General features: G+C 53.3%; 1 protein-coding gene across 1 annotated transcript; it reads left to right on the plus strand.

The window, feature by feature from the left end:
- Positions 1–2,813: 2,813 nt before the first annotated feature.
- On the plus strand, positions 2,814–16,463 carry TRAPPC3 (trafficking protein particle complex subunit 3). Its single transcript, XM_004614248.2, has 5 exons — positions 2,814–2,971; positions 12,960–13,057; positions 13,296–13,395; positions 15,036–15,218; positions 15,661–16,463. Exons 1-5 carry the CDS (start codon positions 2,930–2,932, stop codon positions 15,778–15,780), a joined length of 543 nt encoding a protein of 180 aa, XP_004614305.1. The 5' UTR covers positions 2,814–2,929; the 3' UTR covers positions 15,781–16,463.
- Positions 16,464–26,875: the final 10,412 nt, after the last annotated feature.

The raw sequence follows: 26,875 nt of genomic DNA on the forward strand, positions 1-26,875 counted from the left end.
GGCTCTGCCTTCAGTCAGTCTCCTCTGAGCTGCCCGGCTTCAGAGCAGGCTGGGTGGGGTCTATGGCTGGCTGTGACTGTGACTCAGGTTTCTGTGGGCAGCCAAGGGCAGGGAGGAGCCCAGACCGACAGACAGGCCAGCCAACTGCAGCTCTCACCTCAGCTGTCCTCTCTCCTGGGAATGCAAGAGGCTCTTCTCTGGCTGTGCGGGTCACCAGGGGCTTGCCCACCCCTGCTTTCCTCCCACCCCCCCCACCCCAATTTCTCATGTTCCTCCCAGAATCCTCTGTCAAGGCACTAACACAGGTAGGTCAAAGGTCACTGCCTGAAGGAAGGCCCCGAAATGTTTAGGCCACCAAGAGAACGGTATAATCTTGACTGGTCCTGCAACTCAAGGGACAGACTGGAGGCTTGGGGGCGCTGGCTTGCAACCCGAACAGCAGTCTTCAGTCTGGCCTGCTCGTGGCTGGGCAGGCTAGTTGTCATGGTGAATCTGGGTGCTAGAATGCAGTTGCCACAGGATCAGGCTGCCTGGCCTAAGTGAGGAGCAGGGGGACCTGGGGACTCCCAGCCCAGCCTCCTCAGTGTTGACCATCTTGCATGGAATTGGCAGGAGCTAAAACCGTGAATGATGGCGATGGTCAGGGGCATGGAGACTTCTTTTTCTTCTTTTTCTTTTTTTGGCCAGGGCTGGGGGTGCACACCTGGCTATACTCAGGGCTTACTCCTGGCTCTGCATTCAGGAATCACACCTGGTGGTACTCAGGGGACCATATGGGATGCGGGGGATTGGACCAGGGTTGGCTGCATGCAACGCAAACACTTTCCCCATTGTATTAATTCTCCCACCTGAGATTTCATTTAGTTGACGGTCAAGGCTGTGGTCAGCACACACCCCTGCCCCCTACCACTTCCTCCCACTGGTATTTCTGGGATTGTTGCTTGGGTTCTGCTTTTGTGTGTGTGTGTGTGTGTGTGTGTGTGTGTGTGTGTGTGTGTGTGTGTGTGTGGTGGTGGTGGTGGGACACTCTTGGCTGTACTCAGGTCTTACTTGTGGCTCTATGCTTGGCAGGACTCTGGGAACCATGTGGATCAAACCCTGGTTGGTTGCTAGCGCCCTATCCACTGTACTGTCTCTCTGGACCAGGGTTTGTTTTTTAGAGCAGGGCTGAAGGAAAGGGAGAACACATTTACTCTGTGCCCAAGTGCCCTGCACATGTGTCTCGCTATTCTTCACAACAACTGAGAGAAGTCCAGCAACTTGCCTAAAATGGCAAAGCTGGAATTAAACTCATGACTGGCTGCCACCAACGCTGGGAATCTTTCTTTTTCTGGGAACCACACAGTGTAGTTCCAAAGGCAGAGGGGAGGAGAAAGTGACCTTAATTTGATCTAACATACTGACTATTCCCTCATGAGGCCACAGTGGCAAGAGGCATGTGCTGACTTGCTGGTTATGTATGTCTGGGATTTGGGAATAAATGGCAGTTTGCAGTTTGAAGGGCCAGAAAGGCTTGACACATACTAGGTGGTCATTAAATGAACAAAACGATATAGCTGTATGTATGTATACACGTATATATGCGTATAGTTTTGTTTTGGGGCCACACCCAGCAGTGCTCAGGGACTGCTCCTGGGCTGCCTCGGGGGACCATATGGGATGCCTGGGATGCTAGGGATCGAACCTGGGTCTGCCGTATGCAAGGCAAGCTCCCTCCCCACTGCACTATCTCTCTGGCCCCAGGTAGCTATGACATTTTTGGTTTGTTTTGGGCCCACCTGGCTGTGCTCAGGGATTACTCCTGGCTCTGTGTTCAGGGATCGCTCCTGGTGAGGTATCTGGGATACCAAGTGTGGAACCTAGGTCGGCGGCGTGTGAGACAAGCATCCTACCTGCCGTACTATCTCGCTCCGGCCTGATCATTAAATATTTTATTTTATTTTATTTTTTTCTTTTTGGGTCACACCCTGGGCTGGAGCAATAGCACAGCAGTAGGGCGTTTGTTTGCCTTGTACGTGGCTGACCCGGGTTCGATTCCTTCGCCCTTCTTCGAGAGCCTGGCAAAATGCGGAGAGTATCTCACCCGCAGGGCAGATCCTGGCAAGCTACCCATGGAGTATTCAATATGCCAAAAACAGTAACAACAAGTCTCAAAATGGAGACGCTACTGGCGCCTGCTCGAGCAAATCGATGAGCAACGCGATGACAGTGACAGTGACAGTGACAGGGTCACACCCAGGGATGCACAGCGGTTATTCCTGGCTCATGCACTCAGGAATTACTCCTGGCGGTGCTCGGGGGAACATATGGGATGCTGGGAATCGAATCTGGGTTAGCCGCGTGCATATTGCTCCAGCTCCCTCATTATTTTTGTAAAAGGATCAATCTGTGAGAATCCTTGCGGGTTTTCTAGGTCATCTTGGGAGTTGCTGGTTCTGAATTGCAGCAATAGCGGAAGAAGCTGGTTCGAAGGAGGGACTTTCCATGATCAAACCCAAGGAGAGGGAGAAATTTGCAGAGAACCTCTCTGACTGGGAAGTCGGAGGCGGAGTGGCAGGGGATGTGGGGAAACTGTGGAGGATACAGCATTACCCGCAAGCCGCGGACGCCACCCCGCGGTCAGAGTACAAGCCCAATCCCAATGCGCTACGGTGCCGCGCTGCGCGGAGCACTCCGGGAGTTGTAGTCCGGGGACGTTAAGGGGCGGCGCTGTCAGCGGGGCTGTTGGGTGTTGTAGTCCGACGTTTATTGGGCGGGAATCACCCGTCGTCGGGACTACGAATCCCGTGGGGCTCCGCGGCAGGTCGCGCAGGCGCGGTGAGTCCGTGCCGGTCAATCCCTCAAGCCGAGGGGCCGCCACTGGGACTGTAGGTGTCGGAAGGGGTCGCCGAGTGGGCCTGCGGCGAGGCGGGGCGGGGCGGCGGTCATCATGTCGAGGCAGGCGAACCGTGGCACCGAAAGCAAGAAAATGGTAACTCGGAGCGAGTGGCCGCGGCGGGCGGGGCGGAAGGGAGACGCTCTGGGGAAGGGGCCCGGCGCGCGGCGCGGTGGGGACAGGGACCCTCTCGGGGTCGGGCTGGGTCCGCAGGATGGAAGCGGCTGCTCGTGGGGAGCCGAGAGAGCCACTCCGCGGCCCCAGGCTGGGGTGGGGGGGCGCTGGAGTCAGCGCCGAGACCCTCCTCGGAGGCCCGAGTGCAGCTGTCCTCCCCCAACAAGCACGACGGCAGTAAGAGTACTGCGCTCGCCCCGGCCGAGCACTTTTCCGTACAGCATCTAATTCCGCCCGGCGCTCGCGCAGGTGGATGAGGCTGTCGCCATCCCAGAGAAGTTACAGGAATTAGCCCGGTTTACAGCGAGGAGGACTTGGCATTTTAACCCGGGCCTCCCTCTCCAGAGCTGGTGCTGCCGGTGACTCCTGGGCCGGGCCCCCTCTCCCCGCGACCCCGCCGCGCTGCGCAGATCCTGCACTTGCAGAAAGGAATTTGGGGGTGGAAGAACAGGGGGACCCCAGTGGGCAGGAAGCGGGGCTCTTAGCCTGCCCTGGGAATAGAGGAACCTCAAGAGAGCCCCGTGAAGTTTGAAAGTGAGGTGGGCGCCCTTTTTTCCCTGATTTTTTTGGCATACCCTCTGACCTCTTCCAGAATTACCCCTGCTGTCTTTTTTTTGAGGGGGGCCACACCCGGCGATGCACAGGGGTTACTCCTGGCTCTACACTCAGGAATTAGCCCTGCTGGTGCTCAGGGGACCATATGGGATGCTGGGAATCGAACCTGGGTCGGCCACGTGCAAGGCAAACGCCCTACCCACTGTGCTATGGCTCCAGCCCCAACCCCTGCTGTCTTTGAATTGAGACTTAAAACTGAGTATCCGAGGAGAGAGCCCAGGACTCATGGGAATAGTGACATTTGGCCTCAGAGGTAATGATTAAACTTTCCTTACATCTTTGCCTCCTAAACTAGAAACAGCCACCAGAATCACCAGAATTCCTATTTCTGGATGAGTGTGTGTGTGTGTGTGTGTGTGTGTGTGTGTGTGTGTGTGTGTGTGTAAGATAGTACTGTGAGTAGGGTGCTTTCCTTGCGCATGGTGGGCCAGTTCATCCCTGGCATCCCATATAGTCTGCAGAGCACCACCAGGAGTAATTCCTGAGTGGAGAGCCAGGAGTAAATCCTGAGCACTGGGTGTGGCCAAAAGAAAACCCAAAAAATGGACTGCAGGAGTCCCTGGAACATCTGAGTAGGACATTTTTTTTCTCAGACCCATTTTAAGAAGCTGATGGTAGCTATGACTCATCTCCCCAGAAACAGGAAATAGATGAACATATACACTGATACTTACTTATATTTGTGGGCGGGGGATGGTAATAGGAGGAACTTGTGTTCTCCCTGTCAATACTCTATGGTACAGCTTAAGAATTCCTGTTTTGGGGGCTGGAGCAGAAGTACAGCTGGTAGAGTGTCAGCCTTGCACATGGCGGAACTAGGTTCTGGGTTCGATTCCCAGCATTCCCTATAGCCCCTCCAGTACTGCCAGGAGTAATTCTTGAGTGTGGTAGAGCCAGGAGGAAACTCTGAGCACTTCAGTGTGTGGCCCCAAAACCAAAAAAAAGAAAAAGAATTTCTTTATTTGGGGGGATCCAGAGCAGTAGTACAGTGGGTAGGGCTCTTGCCTTCACTTAGCCAACTGACGTCCTGTCCTGGCCACCCGATACTGTCCTGAGCCCCACCAGAAATGATTCCTGGGCTCAGAGCCGGGAGTAAGCCCTGAGCATCACAGGGTGTGGCCCCAAACCCAAATATATAAAGAATTCCTGTTTGGGGGACTGGTGTGATATTACAGGGGTTAAGACTCTTCTCTTGCATCCTACAGACCCTGTTTCCAACCACATTTGATCCTTTAAGGACCGTGTGGGGACACTCCCAGGCGCCATCAAGTGTGGCTCCCAAATCAAAACAACACGACATGAAATTCCTGTGTTGTCTTGGATTTGGATGTTAGAGAAATAGCTCAGTGGGCTGGAGTGTGCTTCACATGGTAGAAGCCTGGGCTCCACCCCCCGCGTTGAGTGGTTTCCCGAGCACTGTGCTGGGACTAGCACTCATGGTGCTCAGAGGGTATGCTCAGCACCACTGGGTGTGGACTCTTAAAAATATTTGTATTTTGGACACTGTAATATGAAATTAAAAGAATTTTAAAAAAGAGAAACTTTCTATAGGAAACAATGTCATGTAAAGGGAAAAGCCTGGACTTTGGTTGGAATTCTGTACACCCAGCTGACTCAGTTTTCTTTTTTTTTTTTTTTTTTTTTTGCTTTTTGGGTCACACCTGGCAATGCACAGGGGTTACTCCTGGCTCTGCACTCAGGAATTACCCCTGGCCGTGCTCAGGGGACCATATGGGATGCTGGGATTTGAACCCGGGTCGGCCGCGTGCAAGGCAAACGCCCTACCCGCTGTGCTATCTCTCCAGCCCCCTGACTCAGTTTTCTTCTCTGTAAACGGGAACAGTACTTCTACCTGCAAGTGAGAATACTGTAAAAATGGGGCATGGCAGATCTCTTGCTTCCTCTTTCTTTCCCTAAGTTTGGGAGAGGTTTTCCTGCTGAGTTTTCATATCTTTTGTACTTTTTATTTTCTTCTTGAGTTTTGTACTTTTTTCTTTTTTACTGTTTTCCATTTCTTTGTCTTTGGACCACACAGGGCAGTGCTCAGGGCTTACAGCTGGCTCTGCACTCTGGGGTTACTCCTGGGGGTGCTCTGGGGACTCTATGGGTGTCAGCGAGGCAGGCACCCTAACCCCCATACTATCTCTCTGACCCCAAGTTTTGGACATTTTTAAAAGAATTGAAAAAAATAAATAAATAAATTGAGATCAAGGGGGCTGGTGCAATAGCACAGCAGGTTGGGCATTTGCCTCGCATGCGGCCGAACCGGGTTCGTTCCCCAGCATTCCATATCGTCCCCTGAGCACCACCAGGAGCAATACCTGAGTGCAGAGTCGGGAGTAATCCCTGAGCATCCCTGGTTTGAGATCGGTATCGGAATCTTTTGTTTTCTTTTGGGGCCACACCCAGTAGTGCTCAGGGGTTACTCTTGGCTCTGCACTCAGGAATTACTCCTGGCTGTGATTCGGGGACCTTATGGGATGCCGGGGATTGAACCCAGGTCGGCCATGTGTGAAGCAAATGCCCTGCATGCATGTTGCAGTGTTGCTCCAGCCTTAGTATCTTTAATGTCACTTTGTCAGGAAATTGCAGGCCCACCCCTAACCAGCAGCTGAGTGGTCAGCTGTGGTGAGGTGAGGGGGTCAGGGTGGCACTGAGACTTTTGCTCCCTGCTGCTCTCTACCCAAGTGTCCTTCCCACACAGTCTCCTAGTTACTCACAGTTGCTCAGACGTGCCCTCCTTCGAGGTGCCTTACTGTCTGGCTAGTTCTCTTACCTTCTTATTTGACACTTGTTTTTCCTTTTCCTTCTTTTTTTTGTGTGTGTGTGTGTGTGTTTTTGTTATTGGTCCACATCCTGCAGTGCTCAGGGTTTACTTCTGGCTCTGTGCTCAGAGCTCACTTCTGGTGGGCTTAGGGGATCTTAGGAGTTGCTGGAGATTGAACCCAGGTCAGCAGAGTGCAAGGCAAGTGCCCTACCAGCTGTACTATTGCTCAGGCCCCTACTTTTCTCCACAGTACTTTTTCACTTAAATAGGTCATTATGTTTTATTTCCTAGGCCACACCCAAGAAGTGCCCAGGGCTTCTTCTAATGAATTACTCAGGGGTCATCTCTGCTGGTCCTTAGGGAACCATGTGGTGCAGGGGATTGAGCCTAGGCTTCTAGCATGCAAAGTCCTGTGAGTTATCGCCCTAGCCCTAAATATTTCATTATAAATGGCATCGTTCCTTTTTGTTTTTCAGTCTTCCCCGTGAATATGAAAACCCCTCACCACAAGGATATATTTTGTTCACTTAACCATTCCCAGCATCTAAGCATTTATTATTTGTTTTTTGGGGATTTTGGGTTATACCCAGGGTGTTCAGGGCTTACTCCTGACTCTTCACTCCTGGCGGGCTCAGGGAACTTGTATGGGGTCCCGGGGTTCAAACCCAAATTGGCCGCATGCAAGGCAAATGCCCTGCCTGCTACACAAGCTGGCCCTTAACAGTTTTTTGGAAAGGTGATGCTCAAAGTCTTCTCCTCTGGGCAAGGCTGGGGGAGCATATGGTGTTGGGATGGAATCTGGGGTACATGTGTGCGTAATATGTGCTCCAGACCTTGAGCCATCTCTTGCCCATTTTCTTTTTTTTTTTTTTGGTTTTTGGGTCACACCCGGCAATGCACAGGGGTTACTCCTGGCTCTTCACTCAGGAATTACCCCTGGCATTGCTCAGGGGACCATATGGGATGCTGGGATTAGAACCCGGGTCGGCCGCGTGCAAGGCAAACGCCCTACCCGCTGTGCTATCGCTCCAGCCCCATCTTTTGGTTTTTTTTTTTTAATAAGAATTTATTTTATTTTATTGAATCACCATGTGGAAAATTACAATGCTTTCAGGCTTAAGTCTTAGTCATACAATGCTGAAACAACCATCCCTTCAGCAGTGCCCATATCCCACCACCGAAAAAAAAAAAAACAACCACAGTACACCTCCCCTCCCACCCACCCCCGGACCCCCCACCCCGCCTTGTAACTGATAAATTTCACTTTACTTTCTATTTACTTTGGTTACGTTCAATATTTCAACACAAACCTCACCATTATTGTTAGGAGCACCCCACTAGAGTCAGATCTGTTGTGAAGAGAAATGAGGTCGCGCGGTCGAGGTTTTGGATTTCTGTACTTTAACAACTAAGTCCAGGGAGATTTCTTCCAGATATTGGATCATTGCAAGCTTGTAAACCCCATCTGTGGTCGTCATAATATGGCAGTCCCCATGCCCTTCATCCCTGGGAAGGGACAGGCGAGAGAGAGAAATACCTTTCCCCTCCTGGGCGGGCATGGGGTCGCAGCTTAGTTCTCAGGCTGGAGACATTCTGCAAGTAGCTGCCCATGTCGAAAGTGGTTCAGCTGGGTCTGGATTCACGCTCGTGCAGCTGCGGGGGGGCCGCACACTCGTGCGGCCCCCAGGGTCACATCTCCAAAGCGGCAGGAGGGGCCGGTGCCTCCCACCTTCCCAAGAGCACCCTCGAGAACTTTTGCTGCAGTTTTTGTTGTAAAATCCCATCTGTGGTCTTCATAATATGGCAGTGCCCACACCCTTCATCCCTGGGAAGGGACAGGTGAGAGAGAGAAATACCTTTCCCCTCCTGTCTTGCCCATTTTCACCATCTTTTCTTGTGGGTAGACTTCCCAAGCTGCGCACAGAGAAATTCAGATGGCTGGAGGCCACTCTTGATAATACTTAACCAACCAGCAGCGGGGGTGGTCAACCAAGGACCTGAGGAGGCGGTGCTCTAAAGGCTCTGTAGAGCCAGGGGGTCAGCCTGGGGCGCTCAGGGCCTCCAGGGCCACACCCGGCAATGTTCAGAGGGCCTCCAGTGATGCTTAGGGCACCTTGTGGTGCTGGGGTTTGAACCAGGCCAGCCTTACGCAAGTCATGCTCCTTACCTCCTGCACTATCTCCCTGGTCCCAGGTTTCCCCATCTTTAAGAAAATTAATTAAGGGCCAGATGCTTGCTTTGCACGTGGTCAACCCAGATTTTGTCCCCTGGCATCAAATAATGGTCCCCTGAGCTAAGAGGTGAGCACTGCTGGGTGTGGCCCCAAAACAAACAAAAAAAGAAATTCTGAAAGATAGTGGTAGGGAATGGGGTAGGCAGGAATGTGGTTCAAATAGAAGAGGCCTTAGAGTTGATCCCTGGCACTGCCTAGCTGACTTCAAAGTGCTGGGACTGCCCCCTACTCCTCACAAAAAGGCACTGATAGATGTATGCCATTGGTGTTGTGGTTAAATTGAGGTAATACATGTGAAGCTAGCAGTGGAAGTGTGTCTTTATAGTCCCCCTTTTTTTTTTTGCTTTTGCGCCACACCCTGTGATGCTCAGGGATTACTTCCGGAGATACTCAGGGGACCGTATGGGGTGCTGGGGATTGAACCCAGGCTCGTGAGTGTACTGCTGGCTGTATTGTCTGGCCTCCAGTTTTTGACTCTTGAATTCTATGACAAACAGGCTGTACACCTGTGTTCCCGTAATCTAACCCCAGAGCTGTGTTCTACAGAGCTCAGGGGAGTTTCTGCTTTAGTCTCAGCACCAGGTCTCCATGAATGAGCCCAGCAGGTGTAGAAGGCTCAGTGCTGTTAGCAGCCTTCCACCCGCGGCTGCTGAGGGCAGTTACACTAGAGAACATGCGTTAACAGAAGCTGTGTGGAGCATTAGCTGCAAAGGTCGGCCCCCTTCAGGCTGGTTCATGTTTTGCCTGTGGCACTAATTGATGGATCGTCTGGCAGTGCTCAGGGCTTACTCCTGGCTCTGCACTGAGGGGTCATTCCTGCAGGGATCGGGCACCACGAGCAAGGCCAGTCCCTTACCAATACTGTTTCTCTGGCCCTGGGGCCCTCTCTAATGGAAAAGCCCGGAAATGGTGAGGTGCGGTGTACCTTGTCTGGACTGGACACGGTGCTGTGACAAAGTGGATGGCTCATCTGAATTTCTCTGTGAGGTTGTACCTGACAAGGACTCGAGCAGCACATTGGCTCTGCCGCTATGAGCCGCTCCTATGGCTTCTTGGTCTGTGAAGCAGCCTTGAGCAATGTTGTGATTGGCTCGACAGATTTTTACTGGTGGTTGTTTTTTTGTGTGAGGGCACTGAGATGTAGTGAAGTGACTTAACCAAAATCTCAAACTAATACCTGGCACATTGAGACTGAGAGTTAGAGGTCGAGTATTTGCCTTGCATGTAAGGCCCAGTTCCCCTTTTTAAGATTCCCCCGCCTGGACTGAGGATATAGTCCAGGGTACTGAAGTGTGGGCCTGGAATGCACAGGCCTCCAGGTGGCCCCTAATACCGCTGGGATGTCCCCTTTTAAAGTGAACAAAAGGAGCTGGAGTAGTAGCACAGCGGGTAGGGCGCTTGCCTTGCATACGACCAACCCGGGGTTCGATTCTCAGCATCCCATATGGCTCCCCGAGCACCGCCAGGGGTAACTCCTGAGTGCATGTGCCAGGAGTAACCCCTGTGCATCACTGGGTGTGACCCAAAAAGCAAAAAAAAAGAAAAAAAAACGTGATTTTTTTTCTGTTGTTTTCTTGGCTCTCCTCTCTCTCTCTCTCTCTCTCTCTCTCTCTCTCTCTCTCACACGTAGGCATTAACGGATATATATATATATGTATATATATGTGTATGTGTGTATGTGTATGTGTATGTATATGTGTATATCTTAATGTATAGGGACCTCCCACGAGGTGCTTAGAGGCCCCTTCCTGTGACTCTCAGCCAAGAGGGCCAGAGTTCAATGCCAGGGCCAGAGTCCATGCATTGCTCGAGCCCTGCAGTGACCAAGATCACTGGGCACCAATCTAATGGAGCTCAGGAGCTTCCAGGGCTGTGCCCAGCAATGCTTAGAGGACCATGGGGTGCCAGCGATTGAACCAAGGTCAGCCACATGTAAAGCATGTGCCCTAACCCCTGTGCTATCTCTTTACCCTTTATACTTATTTTTCTTTATATGTGCTTTATTTTATTTTATATGCTTTATTTTTCTTTATATAATTTATCATCATTATATGTTTATTTTATCACCTGTCTCCCATTAGATAGTCCTTAGTACATAGTAAACTTTGATTTTTTTTCCTATAACCCAACCGCACTGGGTTATAGATATTATATATATAAAATATATTATATATATATGTACATAGATATATATTTTTTGAGCCATCCCTGGCATGATCAGGATGCTTCTGGCTGTGTGCTCAGGGATCATTCCAGGTGAGGCTTGGCTGACCGTATGTGGTGCTGAGGAATGAACCTGGGTTGGCCTCATGCACTGCAAGAGCCCTACCCACTGTACTATCCTTCCAGACCCAGGACCCAGATTTTTCTTACCTGTGTGCACTGCATGTGTAATAGTGTCATGGTATATGGGTCACTAAGCCTCATGGGGGTGGCAGGGCGCAGGTTCTTTGAGTCTGTCCTAGGGCTCATGAATAATGGAAGGAAAGAGCTGATTTAATGCAGTGGTGCCAACTCTACGGACTGGTAACTGCTGGACTGTCTCCATCCATTCATGCCCAAGCCATTCTGGTGCCAGTCCCTAATTTTACTAAGAAAGCCTTCTCCCCTTAATAGCTTCCCCTTAATTGCTGTATTTGGTAAATGGTTTCTTGGAGTCACCTGATCTGACTGTTTTAGTTGAGTTCAAAAAGCTTCCTGATTCCAAAACTGATTCTTTATGACTCCCTAGTGCAGCTGAGATGTTTATTTGCTTGCTTTTACGAGGACTTATTAATATTGCAGTTGTGGGTTACAGTGGATCAAATGACCATTGGCATAGAAACTCTATTTCAGTTCCCCCAAATCACTTTTGTCGATAATAAACTTTGTCCTTGGGCAGATTACTTAAGTGTTGTCCTAGTTTCCTTATGGTTAAAAGGGGATTTATCCCCTGCCTTTCTGCTGCACAGAGTTGTGAGGGTAGAAAATGAAGTGAAGGGGTCCAGCAAGATAGTAGCAGGTAGAGTGCTTGCCTTGTGCCAGGCTGACCTGGGTTCGATCCCTGGCATCTAATACAGTTCCCCAAACCCTGCCAAGAGTGATCCCTGAGTGCACAGCGGATGTGACCCGAAACCAAACAAAGTCGCACATTCTTGATTCCCCCCACACAATTTTTTTCAGGGCTGCCCAGAAACCTGAAGACAGATCCTCTGCTCCAGATCTGCCCGGCTTGGCTCCCCATGAACAGGGATGGCAGTCTTTTGACTTTTGGCTTTTGTTTTTGTTTCTGGGTTTGCGGCCATACCTGGCAGTACTCAGAGCTTACTGCTAGTGGGGCTTGAGAATCCGAGGGATGCCGAGGATTGAACCTGGGTCATCTGCACTGAAGGCTCGTGCCCTGCCTGCTGCACTCTCTCTCCCCCTCTACCTTTCTTACCTTGTGAGTCCGTGAGTTCCGGTGTGCTGTTGACATCTTTAGTAATGCTTCCCCTGCACCGCTTTCATCTGGAGTCTTGGTATTTGACCTCCTAGTCTCTTCCATATCTGTTCTTGGTAGGGGGGTGTCAGGATTCTGAGCAAGAGCTTCTGTGATAGGGGCCAGAGCGATAGTACAGTGGGTAGGACATTTGCCTTGCACGCAGCTTAGTTTGGATCCCCAGCATCCCATATGGTCCCCTGAGCACCACCAGGAATATTTCCTGAGTGCAAAGCCAGGAGTAAACCCTAGGCATTGCCGGGTGTGACCCAAAAGGCCAAAAAAAAATTTTTTTTAAGTGTTTCTGGGATTTAACTGTGGATGCAATGGGAACTAGTCTTTCAGAATCTCCCTCTTCCCTGGAATCCTTTAGCTCTGTCTAAACAGGACCTTGAGCTGACCAGGCTGATGACTGAGGGAAGGGTTTATCATCTGCACTGGCCTTAGCAGGGACTCTTTCCCTGGAGCGGGTGAAGGTGGTCCCTGTTGCTCTCTATGGGGCGTCTTAGGATTGCACTTTAATACTCCACTACCCTAACGCCTGGGGGTGGGATGGGGCATGCTCTTGCCCCCTTGCGTGTTTTCGCTTTGGGTCTCTCTTCCACAATATCTGTGACTGACTCCTGTTCCCAGATTCTTTGGTTGGTAGAAGCCCCCGGGGCGTGTGGGCAGTGCGTGCTCAGCACTTGGCTGGCAGTGGTAAGGGGCAGGCTGTACTCTCCTGCCAGGCACAGGTTGCCTCCTGCAGACCCTGCGAGTCGTCTCGAGGCCGGCCCTGCCCCAGGCCGTTTTCTCTTCCTTGGGACTCAGCTCTGACTTCCTTTGGGTTCTCTTGCAGAGCTCTGAGCTGTTCACCTTGACCTACGGGGCTCTGGTCACCCAGCTGTGCAAGGACTATGAGAACGATGAAGACGTGAATAAACAACTGGACAAAATGTGAGTGGCATCTCTGGGAGAGAGATCAGGAGGGGCTTCCTCATAGCTGGAATCATCGTAGTTCACTGGTTTCCAGCACAGTCTCCTCACACTCATTCCCTCCATTTTCCTCAGACTGTTCGCCCCGATTTCACTGGGATATTCCGGGATTATCCCCATTTTCCCGCTATCTCCAGGAGCGTCACGTTCAGACACGAGACACTCAGGCCTCACTGGGCTGCTCTCTTTTCCTTCCCAGGGGCTACAACATCGGAGTCCGACTGATTGAAGATTTCTTGGCACGGTCGAATGTTGGGAGGTGCCACGACTTTCGGGAAACGGCAGATGTCATCGCCAAGGTCACTCGTCGTTCGGGGGCCCTGGGTTATGCTGAAGGATTGTCATCAAGGACCTTTGCTCATCACTCTCCCTCTCCTTTCGGGAGGCCCTTAATTACCGGAGACTAGTTAGTGAGGCAACTTCTGGGGCCAGAGAAGCCTTCCTGATAGGTTGGGGACAGCACAGATTATTGCAAAAGGACCAGGGGTTGGGGTCATGCCTGTGGATTAAAACTTCTATGAAAACAAAACCAGATGATGCTTTCCCCGGGGATCGTGTCTCAGGGTAGCGTGGGCAGGGGAGAGAGCTCAGATGCTCGTGCACCTGCTTCACACAGAGGAGTCCTGGGACCCAACACTGCATGGTCCCTTGAGCACTGCCAGGTGTGACCCCAGAACCCACCCACCACCTCACCCCCCAGGGGAAAAAAAAAGAATATAAGGCTTTGGACTCAGACAAACCTGGTTTCAAACTCTGCATCCAGTACTTAGTTTTTAGGTAAGTTACTTTCAACTTTTAAAATGTCCAGTTAGGGGCTGGAGCGATAGCACAGCGGGTAGGGCGTTTGCCTTGCACGCGGCCGACCCGGGTTTGATTCCCAGCATCCCATATGGTCCCCTGAGCATCGCCAGGAGGAATTCCTGAGCGCATGAGCCAGGAGTAACCCCTGTGCATTGCTGGGTGTGACCCCAAAAGCAAAATAAATAAATAAAATAAAATAAAATGTCCAGTTACCTCATCTTTAAGATGAAGAAAATAACTTTCTTTAAAGGTTGTTGTTAGGAGCAAATGAAGTAGTGGACATGAGTATTCAGGTAAAAACACTTAACATAGTGTTTTTAGAGTAACTTTGCTCTCAGCAGTATTGGAGTTACATATTGTCGTATTAATAATAAATGACCAAGTGTCTATAGCTCTGTGGACTCAGTTGCCGGAAAAGGTTGGTTCTGTCTGTTGTAGCGTCTGCCAGCCGCTCCCAGAGCCGAGGGAGGCTGATGGTGGAGGACGTCACAGTGACCCAACCTTAGTGACTTGAGGTTGCCTTTAAGCAGAAGGGTTCAGGGGTGGGGCTGGAGCGATGGTACAGTGGGTAGGGCATTTGGTTTGCACGTGGCCCACTCGGGTTCGATCCCCCACATCCCATATGGTTCTCTGAGCACTGCCAGGAATAATTCCTGAGTGCAGAGCCAGGAATAACCTCTGTGCATTGCCAGGTGTGACCCAGAATGAAAAAAAAAAAAAAAAAAAGAAGCGTTCAGGGGTTGGAGAAGGAGCTCGAAGGGCTGACCCCAGCACTACATGGTCCCCAAGCACTATACCTGGTATAGCCCCTGAGCACCACTAGCTGAGACCAAGCCCCCCTCCCCCCAAAAAGGAGGGGTTTAGGTAGCTCAGACAGCAGGCAGACAGGGAGGGGTGGGGCCTCCCTGCCCTTGCATGCTGTTGTTCTGGGCAGCCCCGGTCAGCAGGGCCTGGCCTTGCTGGTTGCCGTGCCGCCTGCTTCTCCCCCTCTCCGGGACCTGACCTACCGAAAGACCAGGTGTTCTGTCTAGAAAATTGGCCATAGTTTTGCCTCCATGCCATTTACGTCCCGTCTCCCTTCCCTCTTGAGCTTGCCCCTCCTGCCCTTCCTACAGTGCTCTTGTGTGTCCCCTGACAGGTGGCCTTCAAGATGTACTTGGGCATCACTCCAAGTATCACTAACTGGAGTCCAGCCGGTGACGAATTCTCCCTCATTTTGGAAAATAACCCGTTGGTGGACTTTGTGGAGCTTCCTGATAATCACTCCTCTCTTATTTACTCCAACCTCTTGTGTGGGGTGTTGCGGGGAGCCCTGGAGATGGTGAGTGCAGCGCCTTCCTTTCTGGGACTCCCGAAGTAGAGCCGGGGCTTGCTGAATGTTTGAGTGAATGTATGAGAGTAGTGAAAAGCCCCGCCTCACCCCTGCACCCTGCTGCTTGAGACAGTGATGCTGCCGAGTATAGGATATGCGTTGGCTGTCTCTGCGTGGGGTGTTTCTCTCTTCCAGGCTGGGGGGTGATGCTGGCGGTCCCCAAGGCCTAGGGACATCCCTTCCCAGATTGAGAGTTTCATCTGTGAGGGTTCTTCACTGGATTTCTTCTTGGGATTGGGGGAAGGGAACAGTGACACCACCAAACTTGTCTTAGAACTGAACCTTAGGCTCCTTTTGGAGCAGCTATGGATGAATCCATTATAACCCGTCACAGCGACACCCTGGAAGCCGTGACTAGGCAGCTGCCCCTTCATTGTCCCACTGTCTCCAGGTCCAGATGGCTGTGGAGGCCAAGTTTGTCCAGGACACCCTGAAAGGAGACGGTGTGACAGAAATCCGGATGAGGTTCATCAGGCGGATTGAGGACAATCTCCCAGCTGGAGAGGAGTGACCGTGCCCAGGCTGCGGGTAGCCAGCAGGAGTGCTTGCCGGAGCCGGAAAGCCTCGATGCCGCCTGTGCTCCAGACTCAGTGACTCTTAACTCGGATGTTATATATTCTTCAACCCTCGTCTCCATTCTCATGCTAATAAAGAGCAGACTGTGATAAAATCCCTTGACCCTGCCCCCACCTCCCTCCGTGTACAGATTGAGGAGGGAAGTCTTTGCTCCCTTTCCCTCCAGAGGGGCTGGTTGTATCCGTCTCAGATGGACTAGAAAGAGCTCAAACCATTTTACATTGCTGTTTTAACTCATCCAGAGGCAAACCCAGTGCATCTGGTACTGGAACTTCAGGAAGCATTGGAGGGGCCAGGGCTGTGGTTCAGTTGGAGAGCACCTGCTTTGTGTATTTGAGGTCAAACAAGGAAAAATAAAGCCATTGATGAATGGTGGTAGGAATCCAGGCTTGCGGGCCAGGGGAGAGCCTGGGAGGGCGGGGCGGGAGTTGCTAGCTGCAGTATGACACATTCTCGCCAGCAAAGAGAAGCCAGCCGTGCGGGAAACACCGACTTCTGGGAAGCCGCCCAGGGCCCATTCCTCCCTGCTGTTTGGAGGCGACATCTCCTCTTTTTACAGAGGGTCCATCCTTTTTCTTACAAATTATTCAATAAAGACATTCTTGAGTGAAATCCCAATCGTGTCCTACTTTTTTTTTCTGTCCCCCCCGCCTTTGGTTTTGGGACAACACCCAGTGGTGCTCAGGGCTTATTCCTGGCTCTGTCCTTAGGAATCACTCCTGGTGGTGCTTGGGGGTCCATATGGGATGCCGGGGATCGAACTAGGATTGGTGACGTGCAAGGCAAACCTGCTACCTGCTGTATTATCTCTCTGGCCTGTGTTCTCTTCTCTCTTTTTTTTTTTTCTTCTTTTTTTCGGTCACACCTGGCGATGCACAGGGAACGCTCCTGGCTCTGCACTCAGGGATTACTCCTGGCAGTGTTTGGAGGACCACATGGGATGCTGGGGATCGAACCCAGGTTGGCCACGTGCAAGACAAATAAATTCCCTACCCACCATGCTATTGCTCCAGCCCCTTGTGTTCTCTTCTTTATCTCAGCCCCGGGATTTTTGCTGTGGTGGGTGAGGTGAGTAACTTAGTTTCTAGGTGCTGCTTGATTGTATGATCTAGCAATGATTTTCCCCCACATACCTGAGTCAGGGCAACCTAAGGCAAATGATGCCTTTGGGGATCACTTTGGGGTCTTCTATCTATAGCAAATCTTTAAAGCAGGCCACTCTTTCAGCGTATGTAAAGTCGACTAACCCTGGCTCCACCACCAGGCAATACCAAGTAAGCCCTGGCCATGTGTGCTCAAGCCCTCTGTTTTGGTTTGGTTTTGGGCCACACATGGTGGGTGTTCAGGGATCACTCTGAGCAGGGCTCAGAGGACCATATGGAGTGCCAGGGACCAAACTGAGGTTGGCTGCCTGCCAGGTAAGGGTGCTCTCCACTACAATCTCGGGCCCCTCCATTCTGAGCACTTGATATGCATTGCCTGGTTCATAGTCATTGTGTTTTCAGAGGGAAGGCCGCAGTGGCCCAAGATTATATAATTAGTAAGTGGAGAAAGTAAGGGTTCAATTCAAAGCTCCTTTTTTTGGGGGTGGGGGGTACAGGTTGGACCACACTTCCTGGCTCTGGGCTTAGGGTTTGGGGGACCATATGTGGTACCAGGATTGAGCTGAGATGTCCACATACAAGACAAGCGCCTGTCCCTCTCTATATCTCTCGGACCCAAAGCCCATTAGCCAAGAGGCTCTGGGTACCTAGATAGTGGAGGAGAGAAGCGTGCGTCTCCCTCTCCTGGCCGTGCAGAGCTCAGCACCTGAGATTGTCAGGCCGTATTTGTCTAGGGTCTTGGGCAGGTGGTGGAGAAAGGTACCCCAGGCCTTGCTGAGCCCTGATTGTACTTGAGGTGTGTGTAGCTGTTCAGTGTGCATTGGGGCGCTCGACTTGGCCAGCAGCAGCATGCACCTGACTTGCCTCCTGTGGGGTTACATCACAGCGAGGCGGTCACTTCCGGTCCCAGAGAACGGGGGGTCCTCCTCTAAGCTATAACAATTATTATTATTTTGGTTTTAGATCACACCCAGCTGTGCTCAGGGCTTACCTCTGGCTCTGTGCTTAGAGATCATTCCTGGGAGTGCTCGGGGGACCATACGTGGTGCCAGGGATTGAATCCGGCTCAGCCACATATAATGGAAGCACCCTACTCACTACTAATTCTCCCACTCGTCCTCTGAGTCCTGGCTCTCTTCCTCCCAGGTATATTTTTGGGCCCCCAGACAGCAATCCAGTTTGGTCCAGGGTGTCTTTAGCCCCAGCACCCAAGTTTTTTTTTTTTTTTGGTTTTTGGGTCACACCTGGCGATGCACAGGGGTTACTCCTGGCTCTGCACTCAAGAATCACCCCTGGCGGTGCTCAGGGAACCATATGGGATGCTGGGATTTGAACCCGGGTCGGCTGCTTGCAAGGCAAACGTTCTACCTGCTATGCTATCACTCCAGCCCCTCAGCACCCAAGTTTGAATAGCTGGAGTAAGGGTTGGGGTGGGTGCTTAGAGGGGCAGTGTGCCGCCTGGGGCCTGGATCCTGCCAGGTAAGTAAGCAGCGTTACCCTGTTCCTTCTGATGGTGCAGGAGGCTCACCCTTCTCTCCTCCCATAACCCACTCCCCAGAAGCCCTTTGCATGGTGAGAAGTCTTGGAAAGTTTGTTTCTCGGGCTTAGCTGAACAGCATGGCGGGTCAGCAAGCTCTGCGGGCAGAGTCCTGGGTGCCTCCCCACACCATTGCCTGGTGAGTCCCCCAGGGCTCAGGGAAGGCACAGAGGACTGAGGACACAGCTATGGGGAGATATCACTTCATCTCTCTCGAGCACCCTAACTTCTGGTCCTCCCCACCTCACCGCTGGGCTGGTTATTGATTACACAGCCCCCTGCTTTCCAGAGACCCTCTCGCCCTGCACACACAGACACAGCAGCCCGGCCTCTCCCACTCCCCCCTTCATACTTGGACACCCTCCTAGCCAGAGGGAGCAGGTTTGTCTGGCTAAGGAGGGTTCCCAAGATCCCTAGGTCGCAGGGGAGTTCTGGGGCTGGAAGGGGTCCCTGATGTGGCTTGACTGAGCTGATTAGATGCGCATTATAGCCTTTGGCCACCAGGGGGCTCCAAATCACACTGTATTGTTTCAGAGCAACCATTGGCCAGACTCTGGGTTTCCAGAATTTGCTAGAAGATGCACCTGACGAAGCAAATCTCAGAGGCTGTTCAGAGCCCGGAAGTGATTCCTTCCCTCAGTACCCACCCTGGGATCTGAATATGGCACCAGGCTGAGGGTCTGTCTGCTGAATCAGAACAATGGAAAGCGTGATGGGCTAAGAAGTCTGTGCTTCCGCTCCCCAGGGCCCCCTCCTGCCCCCCAACTCTCCTGTTGTCCTCCTGAGCTGTACTAGCTTGCTGTGGTCCCTCCCCAGTGCCCCCCGCTTACTTCCTGCGTGGAGACCAGAGCATGAAGCCAGTTTCCCTGATGTAAGAATCCTTCCTTTCCGGCCCCTGACCCCCACTCCGATGACATCTCCGTACATACTCGGGTTACACCTTCCCCCGTGGATGGCCTTCCCCCCCTCCCCCGCCCCCATGGCTTTCTGGACTAGGCCCCTGGGTCCCAGAAGGAGGTGGCAGCTGAGGGCCAGGAGTAGAAATTGCATTAAGTAAAACGAAAATCCTCTCCTAACAAGTAGCTCATTGTGGACGCCGCCGGCGGGGTGGTGGTGCAGGAAAGCGTCCCCCCAGTCCTCCCAGCACTTAAGTGCTACCATGTGCCGCCGCTCCTCGCACGCCAAAGAGGGAGGACGGGAGAGGGCGGCGGCCAGCGAGGAGCCTTGCTGTTACCGATCCCCAGCCTTTGATGCAGGGCCAGGCCTGACCCCAGGGCTGCTGCTGGCCAGGGGAGCTGCGGACATGGTGCATTCCTGGGGGCAATTTAAGCTTCTGGCAGAAGGAGAGGAAAGTTTCTACTGTGGGGAGGGGGGTGGAGAGGGCGCTGCAGGAGGTTGCGGTGTGCGTGTGTGAGGGGGGGAGCAGAGGCGGGGGGGGGCAGCCCATGGAACGGGGCTGCACCCACCTCCTCCAGGACCCCTGAGGAGCAGCAGCCTCCTGTCTGCCCAGGAAGAGCCTGGGGGAGACCACGAGAGGCAGCTGCTCTGCCCTCCTGGCTCTGAGGCCTGAACTGCCCGCCAGAAGGCACCTAGGACTGAGTGAGGCTGGGAGGACGGGGTCTCGGGCATCAGCGCACGTAAGAGTGGGCAAGGGTCACCAGCAACTGCTAGTATTTACTGGAGTACGTTGGGCCAATGCTGAAGTCCATCACAGTCACCACAACCCAGCTGCCACCAATGGTCCCTTTTTGCAGATGAGGAAACAGATATGCAGCTGGTTTGGGCCTTGAGTCCAAACCACCCCACCTCAGACACCACGCTCTTATCCAGTAGGTATTTTCTGGGCGATTTGTGTGTTTCTATCTTAGGGTGAGTCTATTCCCTTGAGGGTGTGCTGGGGATTGAACCCACTGTACTATCATTCTGGCCCCTGGATGTGAAATTCTTTAATTGAACATGTGTTGCCCTGTGCTGGGGGCTGGAGGTATGGAGGCGCTGGGAGCATCTCCGTGTGTGGGGAATAACATTGCACTGATGCATGTGAAGGTGTGTGTGTGGTGGGGGGAGGGAAGGAGAGGCTGCAGAGGAGAGACAATAACCAGTTCTAGGTCTGATGCTAAGCAGTATGTGATCCTAGATAAAGGATTTGAATCCCTTTTTTGTTTTTCTTTTCATCTGGAAAATAGTACCTGTTTTGAGGATGAAGAGAGGTTAGGTATGTCTGTTCTGTTGACAGACGTGTATTTTGGGTGTTGGTACTCTTTTTTTTTTAATTTTTGGGTCACACCTGGTGATGCACAGGGGTTATTCCTGGCCCTGCACTAAGGAATTACCCATGTCAGTAACTCAGGGAACCATATGGGATGCTGGGAATCAAACCTGGGTTGGCCATGTACAAGGCAAATACCCTACCCGCTGTGCTATCGCTCCAGCCCCTGTTGGTACTCTTGGGAGCTCAGGGTGATGTCCATGTTCATGGCTTTATCACCAAGCATCTAACACTTGCTTTTCTGCCCATAGTAGGTGCTCAGTCAATGCTTATAACTGAGCGTGAGAAGGGGTGATATGGGCTCGTAGGGAGAAGGCCATGTGTTTCGTGAGGACCAGCTACAGAGTTTAGGGGACCCCATGCAAAAAAGGTGTAGGATCCCCAATTCAAATTTCAAAACTACCCATAAGCCAAGGAGCAATGTGAGACACCCGGGCTGCACCCCTTCCCCCAGCCCTGACCATACTTTTGCCCAGGAGCTGTGTGTGGGGGGGGGCTTCTACCTGGCCACTCTGCTTCAGTGTGTGGGCAGGTCAGGAGACAGATAAGGACCCAGTGACAAACAGACCCCTGCCACGTGAAGTCCCCCAGACACAGACCCTAGTCTCAAAGCAACCCTCTCCTCTCCATCCAGCTAGAAGTTCACCACCCCCCTCCCCCCAAACCACCAACCAGGTCTCTGGGTGGTCTGGGCACATGTGGTCACATTTAGATGTTGATTGAAATAATATTGTTATGAGATTAGGATATTTAAGGTGACTCTAATTTCCATGGCATTACTGAGAATTTTGAGGATAGGGCTAAGGTCCCCTGGGGGGATGTGAGGGGAGTGGAGGGGGCTGTGGGGTCTTCATTGCCCTAGTCCTATGCGAGAGGCCTAGGGGGTTGGGGAGGAAGGGCAGCTGGATGGAGGGAGGGAAGGAGTTCCCCAGAACCCGAGCCCGGAGCTCATCCTCCGGCAGATGTGGACAGTCAGGGCTGGGGCTGGGGGCTGGGTTCCCAAGGCACTTATGGGGGAGGCTTTTACCAGCATTAAACACCCCCCCAGGACCACCCATCTGTGCAAACATCTCTCCCCTTAGCCTGCCAGACTGGAAGCTTCCGCTCGGGCATCCCTAGCTCCAACTTGGTGGAGTGGAGCCCAGAGAGGGTCTTCTCATTGGCATTTGGAGCTAGAAACTTGGAAGGATGCGGGGAGAGAGGGTTCGGGCACCGCTGGGCCTTAGGCTCACTTTCCTCACAGGCCCCAGGCATGGGGGAAGGAGAAACCTGAGGCCCACCTGGAGCCTCGTCCATCTCACCCCCTTCATAGTTGTGACCATGCAGACACAGTCAGCTGGTCTCCAGGCCTTCCATCTGCAAAGCGGGGACAAGAATCCCAGTCTCAGAGCCAGAGTGATAGTACAGCAGGGAGGACGCTGGCCTTGCACACAGCTTACCCGGGCTGGGACGCTGGCACTGCCCGTGGCCCACAGAGCTCGTCTGGAGTGATCCCTGAGTGCAGAGCCTGGAGAAAGCCCTGAACATCACCAGGTATGGTCAAAGAGAAAGCAAGAAAGCAAGAAGGGAAGCGAGCAAGGAAAGAAAGAAAGAAAGAAAGAAAGAAAGAAAGAAAGAAAGAAAGAAAGAAAGAAAGAAAGAAAGAGAGAGAGAGAGAGAAAAAGAAAGAAAGAAAGAAAGAAAGAAAGAAAGAAAGAAAGAAAGAAAGAGAAAGAGAGAAAGAGAGAGAGAAAGAAAGAGAGAGAAAGAAAGAAAGAAAGAAAGAAAGAAAGAAAGAAAGAAAGAAAGAAAGAAAGAAAGAAAGAAAGAAAGAGAAAGAGAGAAAGAGAGAGAGAAAGAAAGAGAGAGAGAGAAAGAAAGAAAGAAAGAAAGAAAGAAAGAAAGAAAGAAAGAAAGAAAGAAAGAAAGAAAGAAAGAAAGAGAAAGAAAGGAAGGAAGGAAGGAAGGAAGAAAAGGAAGAAAGAAAGAAAAAGAAAGGAAGGAAGGAAGGAAGGAAGAAAGAAAGAAAGAAAGAAAGGAAGGAAGGAAGGAAGAAGAAAGAAGGAAGAAAGAAAGGAAGAAGAATGCCAGTCTGGGGAGCGGTGGCACTGGCCTCTCTGAGATGAGTGAACCCGTGAGAAGTGCCCGGGAGAGTGTGAGGCTCAGAGGCGGGGGGGGGGGGGGGGGGGCGCTGTTGTCAGTAGGGAAAGTTTGACCCCTTCTCGAGAAGGAATTTGAAGTGTGGAGAAAGGAGGTCACTTGCCCACAGCCACAGCGAGGCCCATCTGGGATCCAAACCCGGAGTGGCCTGACTCCCCCGTCACGCACCTCAGGCCAGGCAGGAGGGCGGCAGTGGCCTGTCTCGGGGCCACTCAGAGGCTTTGGCTGTGGCAGGAGCCAGAGAGGGGGCGGAGGGGCCCTGAGCCGAGCACTCCTGTGGACCTTCAATACCCAGGAGTGAAGGGCGGTTTCTGTGCAGGAGCTGAGGAGATGTCGTCATCGGGTGATGCAGAGGCGAGACAGGGAGAGGGTCTGAAGAAAGCCACGGGGAGCCACAGGTCACGGGTCATGGCAGAGAATCCTTTGGAAACAGCTTAGGAGTTTAGATGCCTCCTTCAGCTACCTGCCCCATATTTTTTTCTTTTCTTTTCTTTTTCTTTTTTTTTTTTTTGTACCACATTCAGTGATGCTCGGGGCTTACTCCTGGCTCTGCATTCAGGAATAACTCCTGGTGGTACTCAGGGGACCCTATGGGATGCCGGGTTTGGACCCAAGTTGGTCGTGTGCAAGGCAATACCCACTGTATTATTGTGCTGGCCCTGCCCATCCCGGTTTTGATCTGTCCTCAGGTCTAGAACAGTCACTGAGCTGTCCCCAGCCCCCTGGGGCCCTGCAGTCCCCTGCAGGAAGTCTGTCCGGTCTACAGGATGACTGCTCTCTGGTTAGCTGGATTCTGGGTTGTTCCTTTCCTTTTCCTTTTCTTTTTTCCTTATTTATTTATTTATTTATTTATTTATTTATTTTTAGGCTTTGGGATCACATCCGGCGATGCTCAGGGCTTACTCCTGGCTCTGCACTCAGGGGCCACTCCTGGAGGTGCCGGTGCCGGGGGAATCGTATGCAGTTCTGGGGATCACACCTGGGTGGGCCACATACAAGACAAACTCCGGACTCACTGTACTGTCTCCCTGGCTCATCTGTTTTCTTTGTTTGCGGTGATGAGGATGGAACCCACCACCTCACACAGGAGGAACTAGGTCTGATTGTTGTGGCGAAGGGACATGAAGTCAGAAAGGGCCAACAGTTGTCCAAAGCTACAAAGCAGGTGACCCCAGGCAGAGCCCACCCACTGCTCTCTGGACCTCAGGGGAAACAAATTGAAGGGGGACCCAGCATATGGCTCAGCAGTCTCTGAAGGTGTTAGGCACTGGGTTCCATCCCCAGCCAGGACAGAGAGAGGGGGGAGAAGGTGAGGGTCTGGGAGGGGGGCAGGGAGGGGAGGGGTGTGGGGGGAGAGGCATCTCCTGTCCCAGGGTTTGCTGGTTTGGGGGGTGGGTGGCAGCTGCAGGACCCTGGCAAGGCTGTACCAGCCTCTCCGGCAATGGGAGCGGCGGCCCGCTGGGTTTTCAGCAAATCCTGGGGGGCCCCCCCCGCACAGTAGCACAGGGCCTGTCCGGCTGAGAGCAGGAGCTGGAGCTAGCCCTAGGGCTTTGCTCCTGGCGGGGGTGGGGCGGGGGGGTGGGGAAGGGAGCCGTGGATGGTGTATACCAGCCGGAGCCAGGCTCCAGGGTGCAGCAAGAATCGAGGAGAGAGAAGAACGGGGGGCAGGGGCCGTTGTGGCCAACCCAGTGTGCGCTGCCGCGGTAGCCCATGGGAGCCCTCCCAGCACAGAGACCCGCTGCCTCCCTGCTTGCTTCCCCCTTCTCCACCGAGTTCCCACATGCGTCTCCCAGAGGTGCTCAGTGGACCCAATCCTCACAATCAGCGACGAGGAAACTGAGGCACAGAGATCGGGCGTGTTGCTGAGCACGCTGAACCCAGGCCACCGGGGGCTCGCACTTGACTGTGCCAGCGCAGTGTGGCAAGGGCGCACAGCTGCTGACCCCCTCCGTGCTGCCAGTCTCCCTCACACGCTGCCTAGCACCCCTTCCTGAGCCCTCTCCGGGCCTGTGTCTCCCGCCAGCTCTGGGGACAGACCTCAGCTCCGCAGCCCGGCCCTTGTCCTCAGAGGCGTCCTGCGCCCCTTCCCGGCCTGGCTCCTGCTGCTCTGGGGGCTGGCCCAGGCCCGCAGGCCAGACCCACCAGCGCCTGGCAATGCAACCCCTTGTCTGGGGGCTAGGCTGGGAGTGGGCCCCAGCTCTGGAGGTGGGTGAGGGGAGGAGTGGCGGGCTGCTGTGTACCTTGGCAGGGGGACAACGAGGTGGGAGGCCTGGGAGGGCAGACAGTCAAGGGGGAGGGGTGCCCAGATGGGGAGACAGGCAGCCTCGGGCCTTCCCTGCTCCTTCTCTAGAGCTGTCCAAGGCTGGGCGTCCTCCCCCAGCACATGCACGCACACGGCACTCACACGTGTGTGTACATACAGTCACACATGCAGTTACACAAGCACATTCACACGTATATACATAGGCATAACACATGTGTGTGTGTTCACACACACACATACACACACATAATTACACAGGCCCTGGGGTCACCTCTCTGACCCCCGTTCATCTAAACCCCTTGGCACCTGTGCACGCTGGCTGCTCCTCGGGTCTCCGCAGCCTGGTGCCAGCCAGTGCCAGTACCTGTCCACCACCTCCTACCCACTGCTGATTCTAAAGGCTTCTCTGTGGTGACCCTTGACACTCCTTGGCTTGCCCGGCTTGGGCTCCCCCCGCTCCTCTCTGCACCACCCCAAGGTGACCACCACCTCTCTTCATATTGGGCCAGAAACCCCCCTTCCCTCCAGGACAGTGAAGGGCCCACAAGAGAGGCCCCCTCAGTGCCTCCTCCTCCTCTCTCCCTCCCCCTCTCTTTCCCTCTCCTCTCCCTCCCTCCTTCCTGACACATCCAAATCCTATTTGGTGGGATGTGGTTCAACTGGTAAAACACAAGCCCAACCCCATTAGTGGTCTCCCACAACTGTCACTGTATCACTGTCATCCGTTGCTCATCAGGGTGGGCGCTCGGGGGCGGGAGCTTCCCTGTGCAAGGCTGTTGAAGAAGCCCCCAGTGGGAGAAAGAGCCGGTCCCCTGGTGCTCCAGTGGGCACCAGTAACATCTCCATTGTGAGATTTGTTGTTACTGTTTTTGGCACAGCGAATACGCCAGAGGCTATAGCTTACCAGGCTTTGCCTTGCGGGCGGGATATTGGTAGCTTGCCAGGACAGAGGAATAGAACCTGGGTCAGCTGTGTGCAAGGCAAACGCCCTACTCGCTGTGCTATCACTCCAGCCCACCTACAACTAATCACTGTATCACTGTTATCCCGATGCTCATCGATTTGCTCGAGCGGGCACCAGTAACGTCTCCATTGTGAGACTTGCTGTTACTGTTTTTGGCATATGGAATACTCCAGGGGTAGCTGCCAGGCTCTGCCGTGCAGGTGAGATACTCTCGGTAGCTTGCCGGGCTCTCCGAGAGGGGCGGAGGAATTGAGCCTGGGTTGGCCGAGTGCAAGGCAAATGCCCTACGTGCTGTGCTATCCCTCCAGCCCCCCACAACTAATAACAAATAAAAAACTCGCCAGTTCCCCTTGCCTGGACCCTTCCTTCCAGCCCCACCGGCCACCTCCTGACACCCCCCCAAGACGATTCCAGAAGCTTCCTCACGGGCATCTCTGCCGCCTTTCGGAGCCCAGAAGGGGGCTCTCCGTTTAGGGGGCTGGGGGCGCAGCAGCCTCCCGCGGCCCCCAGGGTCGGGGGCGTGGGGATCCCCGCCGGCCGGAGACCACTGCGCTCTCCGGCTCGGTCCCGAGGGTCGGTTGACGACCACCCCCGCGTCGTGGGGCCGGCCCAGGTGCGCGGGTGCGGGCGCGCGGCGGGTCGGGCGGCGGGCGGGGCGCGGGCTTGGCCGGGGCAGTGGAAAGGGGCGGGCAGCCGCGCCCCGCCCCGCCGGCCCCCGGCCCGGCCCGCCCGCTCGGCAGCCGCGAGGGCGCGGG

This window comes from Sorex araneus, chromosome 5 (genome assembly GCF_027595985.1).
Source record: "Sorex araneus isolate mSorAra2 chromosome 5, mSorAra2.pri, whole genome shotgun sequence".
Classification (NCBI taxonomy): domain Eukaryota; kingdom Metazoa; phylum Chordata; class Mammalia; order Eulipotyphla; family Soricidae; genus Sorex; species Sorex araneus.